The 23,775-nt window shown below is 41.0% G+C and overlaps 1 protein-coding gene across 1 annotated transcript in view; it reads left to right on the forward strand.

Moving 5' to 3' along the window:
• Positions 1–23,775, forward strand: part of tmem132e (transmembrane protein 132E) — a 707,821-nt gene that overhangs the window by 368,297 nt on the left and 315,749 nt on the right. The window contains exon 4 of the mRNA XM_080210481.1: positions 5,831–6,026. Coding sequence (XP_080066607.1) covers positions 5,831–6,026 — 196 coding nt within the window. The remainder of the gene's footprint in view (positions 1–5,830; positions 6,027–23,775) is intronic.

The raw sequence follows: 23,775 nt of genomic DNA on the forward strand, positions 1-23,775 counted from the left end.
AAGGCCATTTACTTTCTGTGCTGATCAGAGCACCCTGATTTCTGTGGATCCAGCCTTGATGGCACTGCCAGACTCTGCCCTGCCAGAATGATGGCGTAAACTTGGCTAACTTTTTTTTCCAGAATGCCTGAATCTCAACTAAAACTCGATTGCACAGCTGGAAAGTCGCTCGCCAGTTTTTAATCAGAGCCTAACAGAAATGTGGGAAAGTTCTGCCTGCAGTGTCAAAATTCACAGATAAAACCAAATGAGGGATATAATGATTGAAGACTACACCAAAATACAGGAAGATCTGAGCAAATTTGCAGAGAGGGTGGATAGATGGTTAATGAAATACAATTTAGTGAAGTGTATTTCCCATGACTACCACCACTATGTGTAGCTTAGATCTCCTTGCTACAGAAAGGATATTGAAGCACTAAAGGAAGGACAGAAAAGATTTACAAGGATGTTACCAGAATTAAGAAAATTCAGATATCAGGAAAGATTGATCTCCTCTCTCTGAATTAGAAAAGATGAAGAGGAGATTTGATAGAGTCCATAAAATTATGAAGTGGTCACTCGCCTAAGTGTGGACGAAACAAATACAAAATAGTAATGAACTGATAAAGTAGAAATATCAGGAGGAACTTCTTTACACAGAGATTGGTGAGAATGTGAAACTTGCTACCACATGTTGTAAAATAGCAGGATTGATGATTGAAGGGAGACTAGGTGCTCACATGAGAAAGAAAGAAATAGAAAAAAGGGGCAAGATGGGAAAAAGTATTCTCATGTGAAGTATAAACACCTTACAAGGAAACATTTGGGACAAAAAGCCTTTCTGTAGAGTCTACATAATTCTGTGATGATACTGTGCCTTTAAGAATTGTATTTGTCACGTCTTTGTGCAGGATCTGTTGTAGCAGTTTGTTTTATTGTTGGAAAAGTTTTGTCTGGATCCATCAGCACTGTATTATTACTGTAGCTACATAATTGATATTAATTGATGCAGTGTTTGTTTTAATTTAAATTAATACAGGGTTCTGTTGTTCATTTTTCCACCTGGGATATTGCAGAGTGGGATTTGATTAAGTTGACAGGTAAGTTCATATGACAGGGTACTGCTACGCTTTCACACAGAACTTGAAGAATCTGCTTTTGGAATCCTTAGAGAGAGATTGCTTTCTCTGTATCTCTTGCTCTGTCTGAAGTGGAGACTGGAATCTGCCAAGAAATAAGCCTTTGTCTCTGAGATTCTACTGTTCGGGAATGGAGCTTTCTCTGGAAGTATCTGCATGAAAATTAGAAGACAGGTATCTGGATCACTCTTCAGAAGCTTCAAAAGGAAGCAAATCTAGTATCTACATGACTATCTTTGGTTTCTGTGCTAATTGGTTCTAAAGGAAGGATCCAAGTCTGTGGGGGATACTGCTAAATTAGAACAATAGAGATAGCTTACTGCTAATAATTAATCAATAATAGCTATGCTAATTCTTTTTGTTATATTCTAACTGTGTTCTCAAATAAAGTTGTTTTTAATAAAAGCTTCTTCATGGGTCACTTGAATCATACCTGTAGTAAAACACCTTTTGCTCACCCTCGTGCCAAGATCAAATGTAAAAGTCAGGATCTAGGCTAACCTCATACAATATTTAGAGTTTCTGACCTGATCCTTAACAATTCGTTTAAACATCTCTGAACATCTACCTTGCTTTCTTCCTTTAAAACAATGCTTGAAACCTACCTCTTTGAACAAGTCTTTGATCATCTGTCCTTATATGATCTTATGTGGCTCAAAGTCTTTTTTACTTTATTACATTGCTCCTTGGGACTTTTTGTTTCACTATGCTTTCGTAATTTGTGGGAATTTCTCTTATTTTTGTCAGTGATGATGGTGTAAACTTCGTAATTTTGCAAAAATATATGAAAATATCTTCTTTTGAAAGAACTTAATTTTCAGAATCATGATTATAATTTTACAGCCTTGTCATGGTAGGTAGGGGCGGGCTGTAAAATGCAGCAAGCCATTTAAAACTTCATTGACTTCTGTGGAATAGAATATCCTACTGGTGGGAGGGGCCGTATAATTTCATCTTATGTAACTTTAATTGACGATGAATGTTTGGATTTTCAAACATTTTTCCAATCGTTTAGCGAACACATCAAGACTGATTTCTTTTAATTAATTAAAGCACACTCATTCTCTGTTCCTGTCAGAGCCTGTTATATATCTTGAAATATGTGCTATCACATTTTCTTCATGCTGAATTGCCTATCAATCTAGTTGGCCAATCCGTTTAGGAGATGCCAAGATATAAGGTATCACTTGGAAATTGGCCACATATTTATACTGCAGTATCTCTGCACCCTGACACTTTAATGTTAGTCTGAAATTTGAGTGTGCAATTTGGCTGAATTTCTATTGCCAAGTTATATTAAATCAATGTAAAATGCTGGAATTGTTCTTATACCAGCTTGACAAATTTGTTAAGTGTATATCAGGTGAATAAAATCTAACAGCTCATGAATTGAACATAGGCTAATATGCATAACATTGTAATGTAGATTTTAGTAGTTGTCATATTAATTGTTATTCATGAATATTATTATTGATAATTTAAGTGGAGAATCCATACACACCCTAAAGACTAGGGTCTGGATTTTCACAACTGATGCAGGTAGCTCAAGTTGGGAAATTTTCTGACTCACTGGTCCACCTCAATAAAAAGTGCCATGAAATGGGTGACTTTCGCTTTGGGGTTGGGGTTGCTGGAAGGCATCGTGCCTGCTGAGCAGAGTCAAATGTGGGCATTGATGAATGCCAAGGTCTGCTTGTTGGAAGGCTGGTTAGTAGGCAGTTGTTTAAGAAGCTGTTAGACCCTCTAGCCCTCACTGCTCATGCCTCTTCACACTCCCCCAATCACCGCCTCTGGCACCTTGAACCTGTTATGCTAACTCAATATCAATTTATGCCTCTCACCAAGCACCCAGAACTAGACATAATACTTCAATGGTTAGTCGATGTTAAGTTTGGATTTTTAAAACGTGTTGGAGGATAACAAGGCTAGAGACAATTAATCACTCTAGTTGGAATTTTCTGCAGACTAACAGGTGGGGAAACATAAAATTGGGTGCCATGGCAGTCACCTACCCATCGCCACTGGTATTTTACCAATGATGCAGAGGGGCACTTAAGAGCCTCCTCTCGCCATAAAACATAGGAGCAGAATTAGGCCACTCAGTGCATCAAGTCTGCTCTGCCATTCAATCATGGCTGGTATTTTTCTTATTCCCATTTTCCTGCCTTTTCCCCATAACCCCAATCACATTATTAATCAAGAACCAATCTATCTCTGTCTTAAAGACTTTCAATGAATTGGCCTCCACAGCCTTCTGTGGCAGAGTTCCACAGATTCACCACTCTTTGGCTGAAGAAATTTCTCCTCATCTCTGTTTTAAAGGATCATTCCTTTAACATGAGGTTACACCATCTGGTTCCATTGTTCTTACTATTGGAAATATCCTCTCCACATCCACTTTATCCAGCCTTGCAGTATCCTGCAAATTTCAATAAGATTCCCCCTCATCCTTCTGAACTCCAATGAGCACAGACCCAGAGTCCTCAACCATTCCTCATATGACAAGCTCTTCATTCCAGGGATCATTCTTGTGAACCTTCTCTGGACCCTTTCCTCTGCCATTGCTTTGGTTCCTATTATTACTTCTCCAGCCTCATTTTCTAGTGGTCAAATGGTTATTTTTGCCTCTCTCTTACCTTTTACATATTTAAAAAAAGCTCTTCCTGTCTTCTTTTATACTACTAGCTAGCTTACACTCATATTTCATTTCCTTCCCCCTTATTGCTTTCTTAGTTGTCCTCTGCTCACTTTTAAAGCCTTCCCAATTCTCTGACTTCCCACTCATCCTTGCCACTTCATATGCTTTTTCTTTTGCTTTTATGCTGTCCTTGGCTTCCCCCATCAGCCATAGATATCTTGTCCTCACCTTAGCATGTTTCCTCCTCCTTGGGATGTCTTTGTAGTTACCTTTATTTGATTATAATACCATTACATCTGATCCGGCTTCTCCATCTCAAACAGCAGAGTAAATTCTATCATACTGTGATCACTGCTCCCTAGGGGTGCCTTCACCTTATTTCCCTAATCAAGTTTGCTTCATTGCACATCACCAAATCCAGAATTGTCTGTTCCCTAGTAGGCTCTGTCACAAGCTGCTCCAAAAAAACTATCTCTTAGGCATTCCACAAATTCCTTTCCTTGGGATCACTACATACCTGATTTTCCCAGTCCACCTGCATATTGAAGTCCCTCATGATTATTGTAATATTGTCTTTTTTATATGCCTTTTCTATCTCCTGATTTATTTTCTGCCCCACATCCTGATACTGCTAGGAGACCTGTACATAACTCCCCTCAGAATCTTTTTACCTTTGTGATTCCTCAACTCTACCCACAGAAATTCTATGCCTACTGATCCTATATCACTTCTTGATATCAATTTAATTTCATTCCTTACTTACAATGTAACCCCACCCTCTTTGCCCATCTGCCTGTCCTTCCGATACGACACATATCCTTGGATATTTAGATCCCAGCCCTGATCCCCTTTTAGTCACGTCTCTGTGATGCTCACAACATCGTACTGGCCAATTTCAGAGAGCTTATTTACCTGGTTCCGCATACTGCCCACATTTAAGTACAACACCCTCAGTCTTGCATTGACCACCTCTCTTCTCATCTTGTCACCTTTTTTACTCTGCCTGAGGTTAGATTCCTGCCACTTTTTATACTGTCTGTTCTATCACCACCATTAGTACTTCACCAGCTGAGACTGTACAAGCCATCTGGTGAAACTGGTGGATTTCTTGACAGCTAAAGAGTGGGTGGGGGTTCCCCTGTTTGGGTATCCTGTGCACAATGGGGTACTCCCTTACTATTGTCCTTCTAAACTTGGTTCACCCCCTCCCTCCCTGCTGCTGTCCCCAGAGAATCACCCCATTCCACGGCTCCTCAGCATTGGCAACTGCCTACAATATCAGTCGTGACACCATTCACATAGACACTGATGGAATTAGTGAGCTGCTGCCCATCTAATTGGCTGGCAGCTTTCAGAGGCAGGACTTCCTCCCAAATAGGTGATTGATATAACGCAATAAGATAATTAATGGCCCAGCAGGCATAAAATCAGATTGTGATTTCCTGATCATATGGAGGTAGATTCATCCTCTGACATTTCTGATGGGAGTGCGACCAACACCTCCACATAAAATTCAGCTCTATGATTTTGAGTTTCTGGGAAAGAACTGATTAGAGTGCACTAATGTTCAATAGGCTTTTTGAGTACAAGAAGACTTAACTATGCTCAGAAGAAAGTAAAATAAGCAGATTAGAGGTGGAGAGGCTCTTCCCACTCAGAAAGGACAGTAGGACTAGAGGGCACAGCCTCAAGATAAAGGGGGGGCAGTTTATAACGGAGTTGAGGAGGAGCTTCTTCACTCAAAGGGTGGTGAATCTCTGGAATTCTCTGCCCGTTGAAGTGGTGGAGGCTGCCTCGCTAAATATATTTAAGACGCGGGTTGATAGGTTTTTGATAGGCGAGGGGATTAAGGGTTATGGGGAGAGGGCGGGAAGGTGGAACTGAGACACGACAGATCAGCCATGATCTTATTGAATGGCGGGGCAGGCTCGAAGGGCTAGGTGGCCTACTCCTGCTCCTATTTCTTATGTTTCTTAGATAAATTGAGGACTTCATTCTTTCAAATCCATTTTAAAATGGTTCAGTTGAAAATCTAAAATGAAGTTGATTGTGTTCCTTTCTAATTTCTTAGCAGTGAAAGTGTTCAGCCCAATGAAATCATTCAATTGAACTTTGAGATGGAAAATTTTACCAGCCAGTCAGTAACAAGACGTATTATGTGGCACGTAGACTACCGTGGAAAAAACCCGCCTCCAGATTCAGACAAGGTGGTGACAGAGTTGGCAGTGATCCAAAAGGACATCCGTGCTATTGTACCACTCTCCATGGTGAGTTTTCTGCACAGCCTTGAAGCTTTGTTGGCGAATGGTCTGGTAACATAATTTTGGCATTCTTCATATTTTGAAGGTTTGTTTTGCCTTTTTAAGGCAAAGGGGTTAAGTAGTTTTTCTTTGATATAAAACGCAGATAGTGGAAGATATAGAATTTAGCTACAACTATGAGCATGCTGAATATTCTTCCAAGTGCCCTATTCATTTCTTTCCTACCCCACAATCCATACTGTTACCATTCATGATATGGAAACATTGAAACACATTATTTCTAAGGCACCCAATGATTTAAATTGAAAAACATCAACATTTATTGCTTCTATGTCCACTCCCAAACTTTCCATTATCTCCTAAGTAGTATTGTCAACATTGAAATGTTTCTTCTGTGTTTTTGTGTTTTACAATATGCTGCATGAAGTTTCATTTTTATGATGGTATCATCGTATCATAAATATAAATCTGCTAAAATAAATGCCTCAGATAGCACAGTAAAGCACCACATTAAACCTCCAAAGTTTTAGCCTTGGAACAATAAACCAGGACTCTCAACATTCCAGATTTAGCAGAAATCTTCTGCTTGGGATTCCAATCTTCTGCACTCACCATTCAGGATCCTAATGTCACCACTATGGACTACATTTTAATTCCTGTGTTTTCTTGCTCTCCCCCACTCTACAGTGATAAAAAAGAAAGTAATGCAATGGACAACGTGGCTACCCCAGCATCATTAGTGCAAACAAAAGCTACCTATTAAAATTATGTACAATCATGCAATTACATCATGATCCCCAAGTTCCCCTGTTTGGAAGATATTGCCCTTGGTAACATTGGAAATCTCTGACAAATTGCCATTCAGCATAGTTAGTGGCTGAAGCCCTTTTCAAACTATGCAGTTTGAATCATAGGTGAGACAGGTTACCAAGCCTAACAGAGATTTATTAAGGAAATATTTTAACGGTGGAATATTAGTCATAATTTGATGTCACATTGGCATCTGACTTTCATCTGTTTTGCTATCTGCATTTAATCACAGGTCACAACTCAGTGAGTAGAAATTAGTGTTTATTTCTTCAATGCTGCTATTATGATGGTACAAATATAAATTAACAAAATTAGATTCAATGATAAGGCAAGTCATATTGCACATGCTTTCTGATAGCTGTGTCAATGGAATGGAACTGAACAGATTTAAATAATGAGTGCTGTAATGTTGATATGATTATGTTATTTCCACAGTATTGTGATGTTGGGGAGAGATTTCAAAACATAGTGTTGAAATTTTATCTGTTTTAATCTTTTCTCCCAAGAGAATAAATGGATTGGGAGAATCTATGAGATAAGCAATTATACTTGATCTGAGAAAGATATGGGCCCAGAAACGTTGGGCATATCCATTTTTTAGCTGTTCTTGGACATTAGACAAGGCCAACATTTATTGCCTATCCCTAATTGCCATTGAGAAGGTTGTGGTGAGATGCTTCTTGATCTGCTATGGTCTATTTGGTGTAGGTGCATTCAGATTGCTTTCTACTGCAGCAGCTTTAGACAACTGAGTGACTTGCTGGACAATTTCTGAGAGTAGCTACGAGTCAGCTACATTGCCTGAGAATTTGATTTTCTCCTCTGAAGATCGTTAGTAAACTTGAACTTTGCACAAAGTCGGTGGGCCAGGAAGCAAATGTAGAATCCACTCACGAGAGATTTTCTTCTCAACTCATCTTCCAGTTGGCCTGACAGTGCAGGCTGAGGTGGGAACGAGTCCAATGGTATCACCCAGGAATTTGTAACTTCAATTAAACCTGCACTGGAAAAATAGGTAGGTTATAGAAACATAGAAAATATGGGCAGGTCATTTGGCCCTTTGAGCCTGCCTCACCATTTGGTATGATTATGGCTAATCCTCTATCTCTAGACCATATTCCCACAATCTCCCCATACCCTGTTGTGAAGTTGAGTTTATAAAGATGTAAAGAATGCAAAAATGCTGGAAGGAAAAACATTGCATGTCCCTTTAAAAGCTGGTTTTGAGAGAGAGAGAGAGGCCACCTCTACATATCTCATAAAAGAATGCACCATCGAACCAGCGAAAGATACCAAATCAAAAACAGCGCACAGATAGAGAAATTAACCAAGGCACTCCAGAGGCCCCAAACGACACAAAACCTGATTGTATATTTTTTGAGTGTGTCTAACTTTTATTTACTTTTTTCACTAATGAATGGGCGTTGTATTTATTTGAACAGCATTCCAGTAGAATCTTATATTTAGTATGTTCTTTGTTTACTTAAAGTTCTCTGTTAGTTCAATAAATAAATTAAGTGTTCATCTTAAAGTGAGTGTCAGGTATTTCTGTTAGTTAAACGACTAAACATTACTGAAGGACAGTTCACCTTGCCACACACTTTCAACAGATTACAAGGCGAGGCATTCCCCTTTGGGTGATTCAGCACTATGTCTAAAAGGGTGACAACCTCCACATAATAACAGATTATGGGCTCGGGTCCGGGATCTGTACAGTCCTAAATCTTTAAATAGACCCTAAATGAGAGATCTGAACAATCCTAGATTTTTAAATAAACCTAAGTAAGGAAATGGTCCTAAAGATTGTCAGAGAGGCTCTGGGGGTTGGAAATGCTTCCCAAATTTGCCAAGAAACTTTAGAGAAACAGAAAAAGATAACATTTGTAGAATTAGCAAACATCCTAAACTGGGCTTAACGAGGGGTAATAAGAAAGCTAAAATTGTAACCTAGTTAGCCAAGCATTTAGATATATCGGTCAAGTGCAGTGGAGTTAGAAAAAATTAAATTGGAGCTGAGACAGTTGGAGTTAGAAAGTGAACTTAAAAGGCTGGAGTTGGAAAGAGGAGCAAAAAAGAGAGAAGAAAGAGAAAGGGAAAAAAAAGAGAAGGAAAGAGAGAGGAATGCCCTAGCCAAAGAAAGGAAAAAAAGGAAGGTTGTTTGAGTTAGAAAAGATTAAGTTGGAATCTGAAGAAAGAAGACTTCAACTGACTGAAGGAAGAATACCAGATAGAATTGATAATGAGCAGATTCACCATTGACAACTACCTGGTAAGATAGATACAAATATCACAGAATCCCACAGTGCAGAAGTGGCCCTTAGGCTCATTGAGTCTGTACTGACACATGAAAGGCCCTGACCTGTCCACCTAATCCCATTTGCCAGCATTTGACCCATAGCCTTGAATGTTATGGCATGCCAAGTATTCATCCAGGTACCTTTTAAAGGATGTGTGGCATCCCACTTCCACCACCCTCCCAGGGAGTGCATTCCAGACTTTCACTACCCTCTGAGTAAAAAAACGTTTCCCCAAATCCCCCCTAAACCTCCTGCCCCTCACTTTTAACCTTGTGTCTCCTCATAATTGACCTTTTAACTAAGGGGAACAGCTGCTCCCTATCCACCCTGCCCATGCCCCTCATAATCTTGAGCACCTCAATCAGGTTGCCCCTCAGTGTTCTCTGCTCCAGAGAAAATGACCCAAGCCTGTCCAACCTCTCTTTATAACTTAAATGTTCCATCCCAGGCAATATCCTGGTGAATTTCCTCTGCACTCCCTCCAGTACGTTCCCGTCCTTCCTATAATGTGCGGACCAGAACTGCACACGTTGTACTCCAGATGTGGCCTCACCAAAGTTCAATACAACCTCTCTGCTTCATGACCTCTCTGCTTTTGTAATCTATATCCCGACTGATGAAGGCAAGTGTGCCATAGGCCTTTTTCATCACCCTATTTACCTACCTTTCCACATTCAGAGATCTATGGACAAATACACCAAGGTCCCTTTGCTCTTCAGAATTTCCCAGTGTCCGACCTTTCATTGCATACTTCCTTATCAAATAACTCTTTCCAAAGTTCATCACCTCACAGTTTTCAGGGTTAAATTCTATCTGCCACTTAGCTGCCCATTTGACCATCTCGTCTATATCTTCCTGGAACCCAAGACACTCAACCTCACCTTTAAGCACCCAGCCAATCTTTGTGTCATTGGCAAATAATCTTACCCCCAACTTAGTCATCTGTGTCATTTATATAAATGACTAACAATACGGGGCCCAGCACAGATCCCATTTGTCCAAACAGTACCAAACTTTGATGGAAAGGATGCAGAAGCCTTTTTCATCTTCTTTGAGAAATTGGCTATGCAGATGAACTGTCCAGAGAAAGTCTGGGTAATGTTAGTTCAGACCAAGTCTCATTCTTCTATATGCCGGTAAATACAGCCCTGGTTGACTCAGTCTCTCCCCATATGACAATCCTGCAATGCCAGGAATCAGCCCAGTGAACCTTTGCTGCACTCTTTCCATGGTAAATATATCCTTTCTTAGATAAGGAGACCAAAACTGCACACAAACTCTAGGTGTGATCTTTCCAAGGTCCTGTAGAGCTGCAGTAAGACATCCTTGCTCCTGTATTCAAGTTCTCTTGCAATGAAGGCCAACATACCATTTGTCTCGCTAACTGCTTGCTGAACCTGCATGCTCGCTTTCAGTGACAGATGTACTAGGACATCCAAGTCCCTTTGTATATCAACATCTCCCAGTTTAAATAATATTCTGCCATTTTATTTCTCCATTCAGAGTAGGTTAACATCATATTTATCCACATTGTACTGAAACTGTCAGGTATTTGCCCACTTATTCAACTTACCTAATTACCTCTTAATATCCTGCTCACCACTCTCATTCCCACCAAGTTTTGTGTCATTAAGAAACTTGCAAATATTATTTTTGGTTCCCTCACTCAAATTATTGATCTAAGTTGTGAAAACTGGAACCCAAGCTCTGCAGGACCCCACCAGTCATTGCCTGCTTCATCAAAAAAGACCCATTTATTTCTATTTTCTGTTTCTTGTTTGGTGACGAATCCTAGTCCATGCCAGTATATTTCTCCCAGTCCCATGCACTTTAATTTTGCACACTAACCTCTTATGTAGGACTTTATCAAAAGTTTTCTGAAAATCCAAATCTACCATCCTTCTCTCTTCTATCAGTTATGTTCTCAAAAAGCTCTAGATTTCCCATCTATAAACCCTTGCTGACTTTGCCTAATCCCATTAATAATTTGTAAGTGTCCTGTTATTTCATCTTTTATAATGGACTTGAGCATTTTCCCTACTACTGATGTTAGGCTAACCAGTCTATAATTTCCTGTTTTCTCCCTCCCTCCTTTTCTAAATAGCGGGGTTACATTTGCCAGCTTTGCTGGGACTGTTCCAGAATCTCCAGAATTTTGGAAGATGATTACCAACACATCCACTATTTCCATGGCCACCTCTTTTAGTACCCTGGAATGTAGACTATTAATTACATCAGCACTATTTTTCTCATAACACTAATTTCACTCAATTCCTCCTCACTAGACCCTTGATTCCTTAGCATTTCTGGGAAGTTATTTATGTCTTCCTCTGTGAAAACAAAACTAATGTAGTTACCGAATTGCTCTGCCATTTCCATGTTCTCTATAATAAATTCTCCTGTTTCGGACTATAAGGAATCTACATTTGTCTTTAAACAATCTCTTTCTTTTTATATACTGTTAGAAGTTTTTACATTCCGCTTTTATGTTAGTCGCAAACTTACTCTCATAATCTACCTTCCCCCTTTATCAATCTGTATGCCCTCCCTGCTTTGCTGAATACTGAACTTTTCCAGTCGTCAGGTTTGCTACTTTTCCAAGCAGCTTTATAGTAGAATCCATAGAATCCTACAGTGCAGAAGGAGATCCATCAAGTCTGCACAGACCACAATCCCACCCGAGCTCTATTCCCGTATCTCCATGCATTTATCCTAGATGGTCCCCCTAACACTAAGGCACACTTTAGCATGGTCAGTCCACCTAACCTGCACATCTTTGGACTGTGGGAGGAAACCGGAGAACCCGGAGGGAACCCATGCAGACATGGGGAGAATGTGCAAATTCCACACAGACCGTGTCCCAAGCCAAGAATCGAACCCGGGTCCCTGGCACTGTGAGGCAGCAGTGCTAACTGTTGTGCCACCATACTGCTCCTCCTTTGGATTTAATATTATCCTTAATTTCTTTTGTAAGCCATGATTGGGCAACTTCTTATGATGCTTTAGTACCAGAAAGAAATGTATAACTGGTGCAATGCATATGTTTGTTCCTTATTTATTAGCTGTTGCCTATCCATCGTGCCTTTTAATGAAGTTTCCCAATCTATCTTAACTAGTTCATGCCTCATACCTTTGTAGTTTCTATGTAGGAAACAGATTTGGTGTTAATACTGCAGCTTATCAATTATGAACTGATCCTGATTAAAACCTTCACTGATTCAATATATTTATAAATAGGAGCTCTGACACATGCCCTGAAAATCTGCAGGTCTTACCCAGCAGTTGGGTCATCTCTGATAACAAACCTGCAGTATCTGTTTGCTGGGTCATAATGAAGGACCTGAGTCACGGGGAGTCTGACATTCAGAGGTTCCCCATCCTCTGCTCAAATATCATGTTCTCCCCATATAGTTAAAATGGAATTATGCCAAATGGCCATGGATTTTCAAAGCCAATATTTTTTCTAAACATCCCATGGTTTGCATGGACTGATCAATTTTGTTAGAACTTTGGCACAATTTTTTAGATGAACTAGCTTAGAAAGCTACAATACAATCAAAAAAAAATCTGGCAGAAGTCTGAAATATGACAGCAGCTGTAATGTCCTAACTATATTAGGGATTGTGGGTTTCAACAAAAAAAAGACTTGGTTTATATACATACATTCAAACAAACAAACAACAGGTTTTATTGAAGAGTTGCTGTTTCCACTGCATCAAGTATAAAACTGAAAGTAAAACAGTATCCTGAGCACACACCCAAATTACATCATCATCAAATCATGTGATCAACTCTTCAAGCAACCATGCAACTCTTCTTAAGTCTATAACATTCCTCCTGCTTTAATCCTGTAGTCATGACAACAAATGACTGCGATGTTAAACATAGAATCAATAATGCTCCAGACACAGTACTGTGCATATTAATCATTATACCCAGTCAATAAGAAAGTCGATCAAGAGGATATCTATTCCTCTTGAGTTATATATGATGTTTTCGTATTTGGCTTTCCTGGATCCTAGAAGGATGATTTGGAACTTCAGTAGACATTTCTTCTCTTGGAACTAATTCTGTATCCTCATTTGGTATACTAGCAGAGATACATCAGACAACTCAGACTCAACTAAGTTTTCTGTAGTACGTTCGCAACGAGCTAGCTCAATCAGAAGAGTATTAGACTCTTAATCTCAGGGTAGTAGTTTTGTTCCCAAATTGGATGCCTTTTTTCAGGAAGTCAGTTTAGCTCAGCTGGCTGTACACTGGATCATGATACAAAGTGATACCAACAGCATGGGTTCAATTCGCATACCGGCTGATTCATGGTGACTTGCAATCTCAACCTTACTCCTCGCCTAATTGAGGTGTGGTGACCCTTAGGTTGAATCATGACCAGTCAGCTCCCTACCTCAAAGGTCATCTGGGATTATGGCAACTTTACCTTTTACGCAATACTAGGGACTAAGTAATTTGATCATTCTGGAGATGATTCTGAGAAATCATTTCGAGATGATAACAATTGGTCGCATGGCATCGCCAAACTAGTTCATTTTTGGTTTGAAACTTATAAAAAATTGTATCTGTTTTTGCTAAAACTATGGCTGGTACCCATTTTCTCACTTGTGGCATAATTACACGCTCACACTCATTGTAGAATACCTTGTTAAAATGAGAGTTGCTTTGCCCTCACTTCTGGTCTAGCAACTTGAGATTGTTGTTGACGCTCTACGATCTCTGAATTTTCTGGAGGTAATAACAAATCAAACGTACTTCTCAACTTTCTCTTTAAGTGTAATAATGCAGATGAACTCACATGAGTGGTGTTTCTATAAGATGCTAAAAAACTGTACACTTGATGTGATAACTAAACTTTTTCTCTTTTGAAAGTTTTTTAAAGAATGTTTCAAGGATTGTACAAATCTTTCAGCTAACCCATTGGTTGATAGGTGATCAGGTGCAGAATTTATATATTGAATACGATTTAATTTGAGATAGTCCTCAGACTCTTGTGAAGTAAACTCGCAAGTTTTTCAGTGGTTTCTTCGGTTATAGAAGGCCTCATGGTAACAACTTCTGCATCAGTTATAGCTAAAAATATGTAACCCTCAAACAGACCAGCAAAATCTGCATGTAATCATTGCCATGGCAGTTTAGGCCATTCCCAGCAACATAAAAGAGACAACAGGGTTGTATTTCTTATTCATGCACAGGATTGACACTGTCCCTCTTTTTTTTTAATCTGAGCTTTCAAACCTCTCTGCCACAATCAAAAGTGTGCTACTTCCTTTATCTGGACTATATCAGGATGCTCTTCATTTAGTTTCAAGAACTCTTCAAAGCAGATTAGGAGGAATGGTCCCACTCAGATTCTCCATGATAGACACTCATGTGGATGGTCAACTCAAGTTTTCTTGACACACATGGACTGGGATTCTCTCGGCCCTCTGGACTGTTCAGAAATCGGTGCAGAGCTGATCATCATATTGAAATTACTGTTTCAATATGATTAGCGAGCCTGAGTGTGCTAGTATATGCCCACCCTGCTGGGAGTGGTTCCCTCTAGCAGCATTTATGACATCACCTCACTAACGGGGAACAGGCGTCCTGATCCCATTGGACCCAACTGCCATTGAGGTCTCCCTCAGGAGATTGGAGGTAAAGGGTTGTCCCTTGGGCAGTGTCAGCATGGCAGTACCAGCCTGGCACTGCCCTAGGAGCAAAACGGCACTGCCCATTGGGTGTCGAGCAGTGCCAAGGGACAGGGCCAGAGGAGTGGGACATAATCAGGGCGGGGTCTATTGGGGGCACTTGCTGCCACCGTCCAATCGAGATTGCTGGGAGATGGAGGGAGGAGGTGATCAGGGCTGGCCATCGGGGAGGGGGAGGTCCTAGCCATTGGTGTGGAGGGGGTTTGGGGTGTCCAGGGTTGTGGGGGTGTGGTTGGGGCTGGCTGAGGGTGCGGAAACATAGGGACTTGCCTGAGGAAGTCTGGGAGACCAGTAATCAGGGGTTGGGGGGGTTGGCTGGTCAGCAATCGGAAGCCAGTGATTGGGAGATTGGCAATGGGGAGGCCAGTGCGTGTGTGCTGATTCCCGCTTAGAAGATTGTTGAGTGTGCAGTGGCCCGCTCAGCGCTCTGCTGCTGGCTTCCCGGGTGGGAATAAGCCCCGTCCCCTTCCTTACCAGGGTGAATCATGCTGAGGCACTCTGCAATGCTCAGAGTGTCGGAGATTCGGTGTGGCCCAAAATATGGGAAAGAAATACTCCCGTTTTCCCGCACAGTGGGCACTTGGTTTTTTTTTTGCGAGAATCCTGGCCAGGTTATGTATTCCAGCTAGCATTTATTTCAATACCTTATCCATTACCTTCCCCATCACGGGATAATTCCTGGCATGTCACTGAACTTGAGAAGCTGTCACTGGCAAATGATCTACTAGCAAAAAAAAAAGAAGATAAAAAGTAAATGATCAATCAATAATGTGAAATGGCGACCATATAAATATTGATGAAAGTTTTGTAAGCCAAATATTATGCTCAATAGTTCGTTTTCTAGCTGAGCATAGTTGGATTTGGTATTAGAGTTCCCGAAGCAAAAGCTTTGTCTTCTCCTGAAGGCACAATATATGAAACGACTGCCGCAGCTCCACATGGTGAAGTGTCACAAGCAAACAATAATGAGAGCTTTGGATTAAAATGAATAATACTTCAGACTTCTGCAAAGCATCTTTGACATAGAATCGTAGAAGCATACAGCTCAGAAGAGGTCCTTTAGCCTATCGAGTCCTCAACGACACAGTAGAAACACCTGAATTCCCAACTAATTGCATCTGACGGCACTTGGCCCTGAATGTTATGATGTGCCAAATGCTCATCCAGATACTTTTTAAAGGATGTGAGGAAGCCCATTCCGACCACACTCCCAGGCAGCGCAATCCAGACTGTCACTACCCTCAGCTGCTCCTTATCCACTCTGTCCATGTACCTCATAATCTTGTACACCTCGATCAGGTTGCCTGTCAGTCCTCTCTCTGCTCCAATGAAAACAGCCCAAGCCTTCCCAGCTTCTCTTCATAACTTAAATGTTCCATCCCAGGCAACATCCTGGTGAATCTCCTCTGTACTCTCTCCAGTGCAGTCACATCCTTCCTGTAATGCGGCGACCAGAACTGCACACAGTACTCTAGCTGTGTCCTCACCAAAGATCCATACAACTCCAACATGACTTCCCTGCCTTTGTAATCCATGCTTAAATTGATAAAAGTATATGTCCCATATGCCTTTTTCACCATCCAACCAACATGCCCTCCAACTTTTGGAGATCTGTGGATAAAAAATGCCAAGGTCCCTTTCTTTCTATTGTACTACCATTCTTTGAGTACTTCCTTGTCAAGTTACTCCTTCCAAAATGTATCACCTCACATTTTTCGGGGTTACATTCCATCTCTCACTTAGCTGTCCATTTGATCACTCTGTCTATATCTTCTTGTAGCCCAAGACACTCTGGGCCCGATATTACCATCAAGTTGTGCCCGTTTTCAGGAGCGAAAACTTGGTAAAGTCTGGCATGAGGCAAGTAGCATGATCCATGCCCACCTTTGTGCCCATTCCCCTTTACCAATCACCGAAAATGGCCGCATTTAAATTGACTTAATGAGCTGCACACCCAAACTTCCCCTTTTACCACTGTGTTTGCCCATCCAGATTCAGTGCGTCCACAAAGGTCCGATTTGGATGTTCCAGCTTCTGAAGAGGTAAGTCCAGAGCTTCCGCCAGCTCTGTACCTCAGATCAGTGGTGGGTGGAGATGGTGGGGGAGGGGGTGGGAAGGGGTGGGAGAGAAGCAGGCCAGATGGCTCTCTGGTGGGGTGCCAGGGAGGGAGGCAAGTCAGATCGCTCTCTAATGGGATGGGAGGGAGAGAGGTGAGTCAGACTGCTCTCTAGTTGGGGGGATGGGGGAGAGAAAGGGAGGCAATCAGACCACTCTCTGGTGTAGGGAGGGAGGCAGGTCAGATCGCTCTCTGTTGGTGGAGGGAAAGGTGGCGGCGGGTCTGATTGTTCTCTGGTGGAGGGATGGAGGTGGGTCAGATCATTCTCTGGTGGAGGGGAAGCGGTGGAGGGGGGGGTCCGCTGCCATTGTGTGTGAGATCGGTGGGGGGGATGGTGGACAAGGGGCTGCAATCAGTCTGGGTAGCAGGGGGGTGAGAGGGGGGTTAAGGGAGTCATAAATGTTTTGGTTTGGGGCAATATCTGTGGGGACCGGGGGACGCTTTATCATCTATGTCATTTATATAAATGACGAATAATAGAAGGCCCATCACAAATCCCTGTAGTACGCCACTGGATACTGACTTCCAGTCACTAAAGTAGCCTTCACTCTCTGTCTCCTACAACTGAGTCAATTCTGAGTCACTTTATCAAAATACCTTGTATCCCATTTGAATTTATCTACTTTACAAGTCTCCTATGTGGGACCTTGTCAAACGATTTGCTGAAATTCATTTGAACTACCTGGACTGCACTACCCTCGTCTACACAGCTGGTCACTTCCTCAAAAAATTCAATCAAATTTGGTAGGCATGATCTCCCTCTGATGAAACCATGCTGACTGTCCCTGATTAAGCTTTGCCTCTGCAAGTGGAGATAGATGCTCTCTTTCAGAGATTTCTCCAACAGTTTCCCTATCACTAACATGAGACTCACAGGTCTGTATTTAATTTCATTTATCATTGTCACACATATGAGTATACAGTGAAAAGTATTGTTTCTTGAGCACTAAGTGGACAAAGCATACCATATATAGAAGAAGAAAAGGTGAGGGTGTGGAATGTGGTGTTACTCATAACTAGGGTGTAGAGAAAGATCAACTTAATATGAGGTAGGTCCATTCAAAAGTGATGGCAGTGTGGAAGAAGCTGTTCTTGAATCAGCTGCTATGTAACTTAAGACTTTTGTACCTTTTTTCTGCTGGGAAAAGGTGAGGGAATGTATGTTTGGGGTGTGTGGCACCCTCAATTATAGTGGCTGCTTTTCTGAGGCACTGGGAAGCATAAACAGAGTCAATGGATGAGAGGTTAGTTTACGTGATGGACTGAGCTTCGTTCACGACCCTTTGTAGTTTCTTTGCAGTCCCCTGGTTTATCTCTAGAACTCTTCTTAAATAGCAGAACCACATAAGCTGTTTTTCAATCATTTGGCACCTCCTGCATGGCCAGAAAGGAATTGAAAATTTGGGTCAGAGCACCTGCAATCTCCTTCCTTACCTCCCACAGCAGCCTAGGGCACAATTCATCTGGACTTGAATATTTATCCAATACCTTGTCCTTAAGTCAATTTGCTCAAGAACCTCACAGTCTCTGTCCCTGAACTCTCTACCATTGTCCTCATTCTCTTGAGGTATCCTTTATGCTTTCTCAGGTTCTGTTGTCCAGTCCCATGACTGTTTTAAACATAGTAATGATACATTTGCCATAATAATTTGATAAACATAAAAAGGTCCTCAATTGATTTGCATTCTCTAGACGTGGTATTTCTACAATAGCATTCATCTTTGAGGTACTTTATGTCAATGACATGACCCAAATCTAGGCTGACATCTGCAAAAAGTCACACTTTTCTTTCTTGGTACGTTGATCATGTGCTTGAAGATACTTCAATGTTGCTTCAAAATTATTCAAGCGCTCTTGTGCACTGGATCCTGCAATTAGAATATCATCCATGTGGCATTTTACTCAGAAAGGCCACTTAAAGTCTGATCCATCAATCTTTGGAATTGGGCTGGTATGGATGTTATTATAATGAAAGAGAGCATTATGAGCAACAATGATAAGAATGATTGTGATTCAGCAGATACCTGCATCTGGAAGTATGCCTGTGGTAAATCAATCTTGTTGATTTTCTGCTCACTTGATAACCCAGCAAACAGATCTTCAAATAAAGGTCAGCACACAACACTGGATTTAGGGTTGTTTTAAAATCACCACAAATACGAACTAAACCATCTGGTTTCACGACAGGTATGATGGAAACTAGCCCATTCAGTCATTGTAACCAGCTCGAACACACTAGTGTTAACAAGTCATACTAATTCTTTTTTTTCATCAGGTGAGTGGAGCCTTGGGTTCACAAACAGGGATATATAGACACACACTCAATTGCAAGATAATGGTTGGAATGCAAGTCTTAACAGGTAATCAAGTCTTTACAGGTACAGACAATGCGAGTGGAAAGAGGGAAGCTGCACTACTTCTCCAGCTTCCACCCTAAACACTGTCAAGAAGCCATCCCCTGTGGATAAGCCCTCTGTATACATAGGATCTATTCGGATGAGGAGGAATGCAATGACACCTACAGATACCGAAAGGCGCCCTCGTAAGAACAGGATATGGTGCTCAACTTGTTGATCGACAGTTCCCTCGTGCCACATCAAAAAAACTGCACTGACCCTCAGAAGAGCTCCACCTCTCCAGCTTCCACCCTAAGCACACTAAAGAAGCCATCCCCTACGGACAAGCCCTCCGTATACACAGGATCTACTCAGATGAGGAGGAACACAACAGATACCTACAGACACTGAAAGGCGCCCTCATAAAAACAGGATACGGCGCTTGACTCATCGATTGACAGTTTCGACTTCGACCTTGGGATGAATTTCATAAGACACCGTCTTTGCTTTGAGACTTTTAGGCTTTATATTTAAATTCGCTTGAACTCCCTTCATTGAGCACAATGTCTTTTCAAATGCACTCTTGTATTTATCCAGGCTTTGTAGATTTGTTTTGGCATTGACTGTTCTGTTGACAGCACACCAGCTTTATTTGAGCTTTTCCAACCATGATCTCCCAAATAGAACTGGAAAGTTACCTCAGACCATGTGGAGAGGCAACTCCATTGTTTGTCCACTCAACTCTATGTTGACCATGGTGTCATCTTTTAATGGCAATATCACTTCCATGCAAGTCCATAAAATGACATCAGTTGGTTTTAAAGGAAGAAGCTTCAGCATTTGTTGGTATGTATTCTCAGAAACCAAAGATATAGCAGCACCAGAATCAACTTCCATCCTAATTGTTGTCCACTTAACATCTGAGTCGCCTAGAACCTTTGTATTCCACCCTGTATTGATAAGACGTTCAGTTAGTTCTCTTCATTCTATTTCTGGATTTTTTCTTTTTCACAGTCATAATTCTTTTGTTCTATGTTGCAAATACTGCTTGTAGAATGTTACTTGTTCTTCTTCTTGAAGGTACCCAGATTCTTCTCCTGAATATTCTTCTCAGGGAAGCTGGTCTAAGCCAACAAGCTTTTGCAGTATGAACCATTTTGCCACAATTCTTGCATTGACTATCCTTGCTCCAGAATTCACTCGCTGAATGACCCATTTTGGCATATCTGCGACATGCTTATTGCTGTTTTAATTTCTCATGAGCAATGTCCAACTTGTGGATCTTCATTCCTGCACCAAATTGTGAAGCCTCTTCTTTTAAATTTTATTTATTAGTGTCACAAGTAGGCTTACATTAACACTACAATGACGTCAAATGTGAAAATCCCTGAGTCGTCACACGCCGGCACCTGTTCAGGAACACTGAGGGAGAATTTAGCGTGGCCAATGAACCTAATCAGCACGTCTTTTGTACTGTGGGAAGAAACCAGAGCACCCAGAGGAAACCCATACAGACACAGAGAGAACATGCAGACTTCACATAGATGTGACCCAAGCTGGGAATCAAACCGAGTTGCCGGGGCTGAGGCAGCAGTGCTAACCACTGTGCCAAGCAGCTAGTTCCATTGGCTCTACAATTTGTACTACTGTATTTAAAGTCAAAGCATGAGCGGTGAACAATCTGCTTTGGATAGCTTCATTTTGGAGACCACAAACTAGACAATCTCAAAGAGAACCTTCTAATGTCTCACCACACTGACAATGTTGTGGCAGCCTTTTTAAGGTTGCCACAAACTGAGCAATGCTTTCATCTTCCACTTGATTCCTTCGGTGGAATCTGAATCATGAGGGTCAATGGCTTTTGAGGGTACAGCCCTTCAAGGATCTTTGTCAAGTCACTGTAAGTTTTGGTTCTTGATTTTGCTGGATGAACCAAGTTCCAGAGCAAATTGTACATTTTACTTCTTATTGTACTGAGAAAATTGGTACAGCAACTCATTCTCAATTTTAGTTGCTTGTACAAAGCACAGAAAACATTCTACATAGGAATTCTTTGAATCATTTTCTTCATTGAAAGTACCTCAGCGCTATTTCTCTTGCAGGCACCAGCTTCTTGAGACTGCTTAGCATATTGTTTTTACTGTCTTCCCGGCACTTTCCTTTTTAATCTGGGAACCGTTAACTTGATATATTTTTTGTATTCAAATGACCCTACAGCAAAGCACTCACTCTCTTCAAATATACCAGATACTGCCAGGAATCTCACCCCCTCTTTTTAAACCGCACAGAGAGCTTTTGCTTTTTTGTCTTCCTGGCACTTTTCTATTTAATCCTATTGTTGATTTTCCCGAGCTTCCGATATTCAAAGTGTGAGGACCCACAATTTTTCTCTTAGGATCTCTTTGAAACATTCTTATTGAAGCAAAATCCCAACTTTCTATCAGTTTTCTTTCTGAATGTTCCTAATTATGTTAGTGTTCGTGGGTTTTAACAGAAGAGGAAAAAACTTGGTTTGCACCTGTATTTCAAACAAACACATAACAGGTTTTATTGAAGAACTGCTGTTTACACTGCATAATGTGCAAAACTGGAAGTAAAACAGCATCCTGAGCACATACCCTAATGACATCAAATCATGTAATCATCTCTTAATGCAACCTTTTTAAATATAGCAGGAGCAAAATCACAAAGAAAATAAAGTCAGAGAGGTTTACAGCAAGGAAATAGTTCCTTTGGCCCAACTTGTCCATGCCATCCCTTTTTTTGGTCGAGTAAGCTAGTTCCAATTGCCTGCGTTTGGCCCACATCCCTCGAAAGCCATCTTATTCATGTAACTGTCTAAATGCTTTTTGAAAGACAAAATTGTACCCGCCTCTACTAACACCTCTGGCAGCTTGTTCCTGACACTCACCACCCTCTCTGTGAAAAAAATGCCCCTTTGGAGCCTTTTGTATCTTTTCCCTCTCACCTTAAACTTATGCCCTTTAGTTGTAGACTCTCCTACCTTTGGGAAAAGATATTGACTATCTAGTTGATTTATGCCCCTCATTATTTTATAGACTTTTATAAGATCACCCCGAAGCCTCCTGTGCTCCAGAGAAAAATGTCTTGGTCTAACCAGCAAGCATTTTTATGCTCCGAGGGCCTTTTATCCCACCCTTGGATGACAAATTAATAAAAATGTAACACCTGCCTGTGCTTTTTACCCTTGCGATGAGCGCAAAGTCACAAAGGCTACCTAAAATCTGTGTTAATATCTTTTTAATGGCCTTAACTGACCCTTTCTTTGTCGATGGGCATGGCTTTGAGTCTATTGCGTACCCACTGACCTCAATAGTGCAAGCATGCATAGTGATATTGGGTGTATGCCAAGTGTCTTCTTGTGCAATTTTACGTGTGTTTAAGCTGGGCACAATACACAAAATAGTGGTCCAGATTTTTTTTGTGACAATCTCGTAGTATCATGCTCATTATTGATTGAACTAATATTTTATTCCAGATTTATTAATTGAATTTAAATTCCCTGATCAGCCATGGTGGGATTTGAACTCATGGTCTAGATTTTATGGGCTGTCAAGGTCCCCAGGCTCCATTGCTAAAGATTCAATGATGAGCCTGCCCATGAACATGACAGCTGCACTGCAGCAACTAATGCTGGCAGTAACATTACTTGCTTTAAGGTGAGACTTCCCCTTTCATGGGAAGAAGTCCCACTTTGGGGAGCTGCCAGCCATTTGCATTGTAATGATTGCAGAAAGGTGCAGAGTTCAAGCCTTGCACCTTAATGGTGAGATTCTAGGAGTTTCTGATATTAAACCATAGACCAAATTATCATCAAACCAGCTTTGTGGGAGGGGCTTACAGGCAAAAAGTGAGCCACTATTGTAGCCCAATGTCTTTCCTGGATCACATTGGGCTTTTTGGTAGTTGACGGCTTGATGGAGTGGAGGAGTAGAACAGAAGCAGGGAAAGAACTTTCACAATTAACTCGTCTCCTTTAATTATTTCACGCATTGACTTTGGTAGGTACACAGTAACTCTGTATAATGGACAAAAACATTCCTCTCTCAAGAGAGACAGGCAAGTCGATCAGGATATGATCTTCAGTGCTACTAAATGATCATGTTGATTAAATGTATCTCTGTCTGGTATTTACACTTGTTATGAAGCTAACAGGACTCTGTCCAAGTATAGCTTTCTCAGAAGCTTGATTCACCATACTTAAAGAAGATGATTGGCTTTCACTTACATTAAATACCTAGATGATCAATAAAAAAGTATTTAATTATTGATGATTCCTATCATCCTGCCAATTTTCAGTATACATATGAAGCACCTAACTCAAATGCTTTAAAATTGTCTTCTTACTCCAAGCTTCATGGTTTAATAGGTTTTACATGGCTATTAATCACACAAACCTAAGTACAGGGTTTCTTTTGATTTGATTGACTTTGATTTTACAATTGCATGGAAACTCGTTCATCTTGCTCA

The sequence above is a fragment of the Carcharhinus amblyrhynchos genome, chromosome 23 (genome assembly GCF_965287045.1).
Source record: "Carcharhinus amblyrhynchos chromosome 23, sCarAmb.v2.hapA, whole genome shotgun sequence".
NCBI classification, from domain to species: domain Eukaryota; kingdom Metazoa; phylum Chordata; class Chondrichthyes; order Carcharhiniformes; family Carcharhinidae; genus Carcharhinus; species Carcharhinus amblyrhynchos.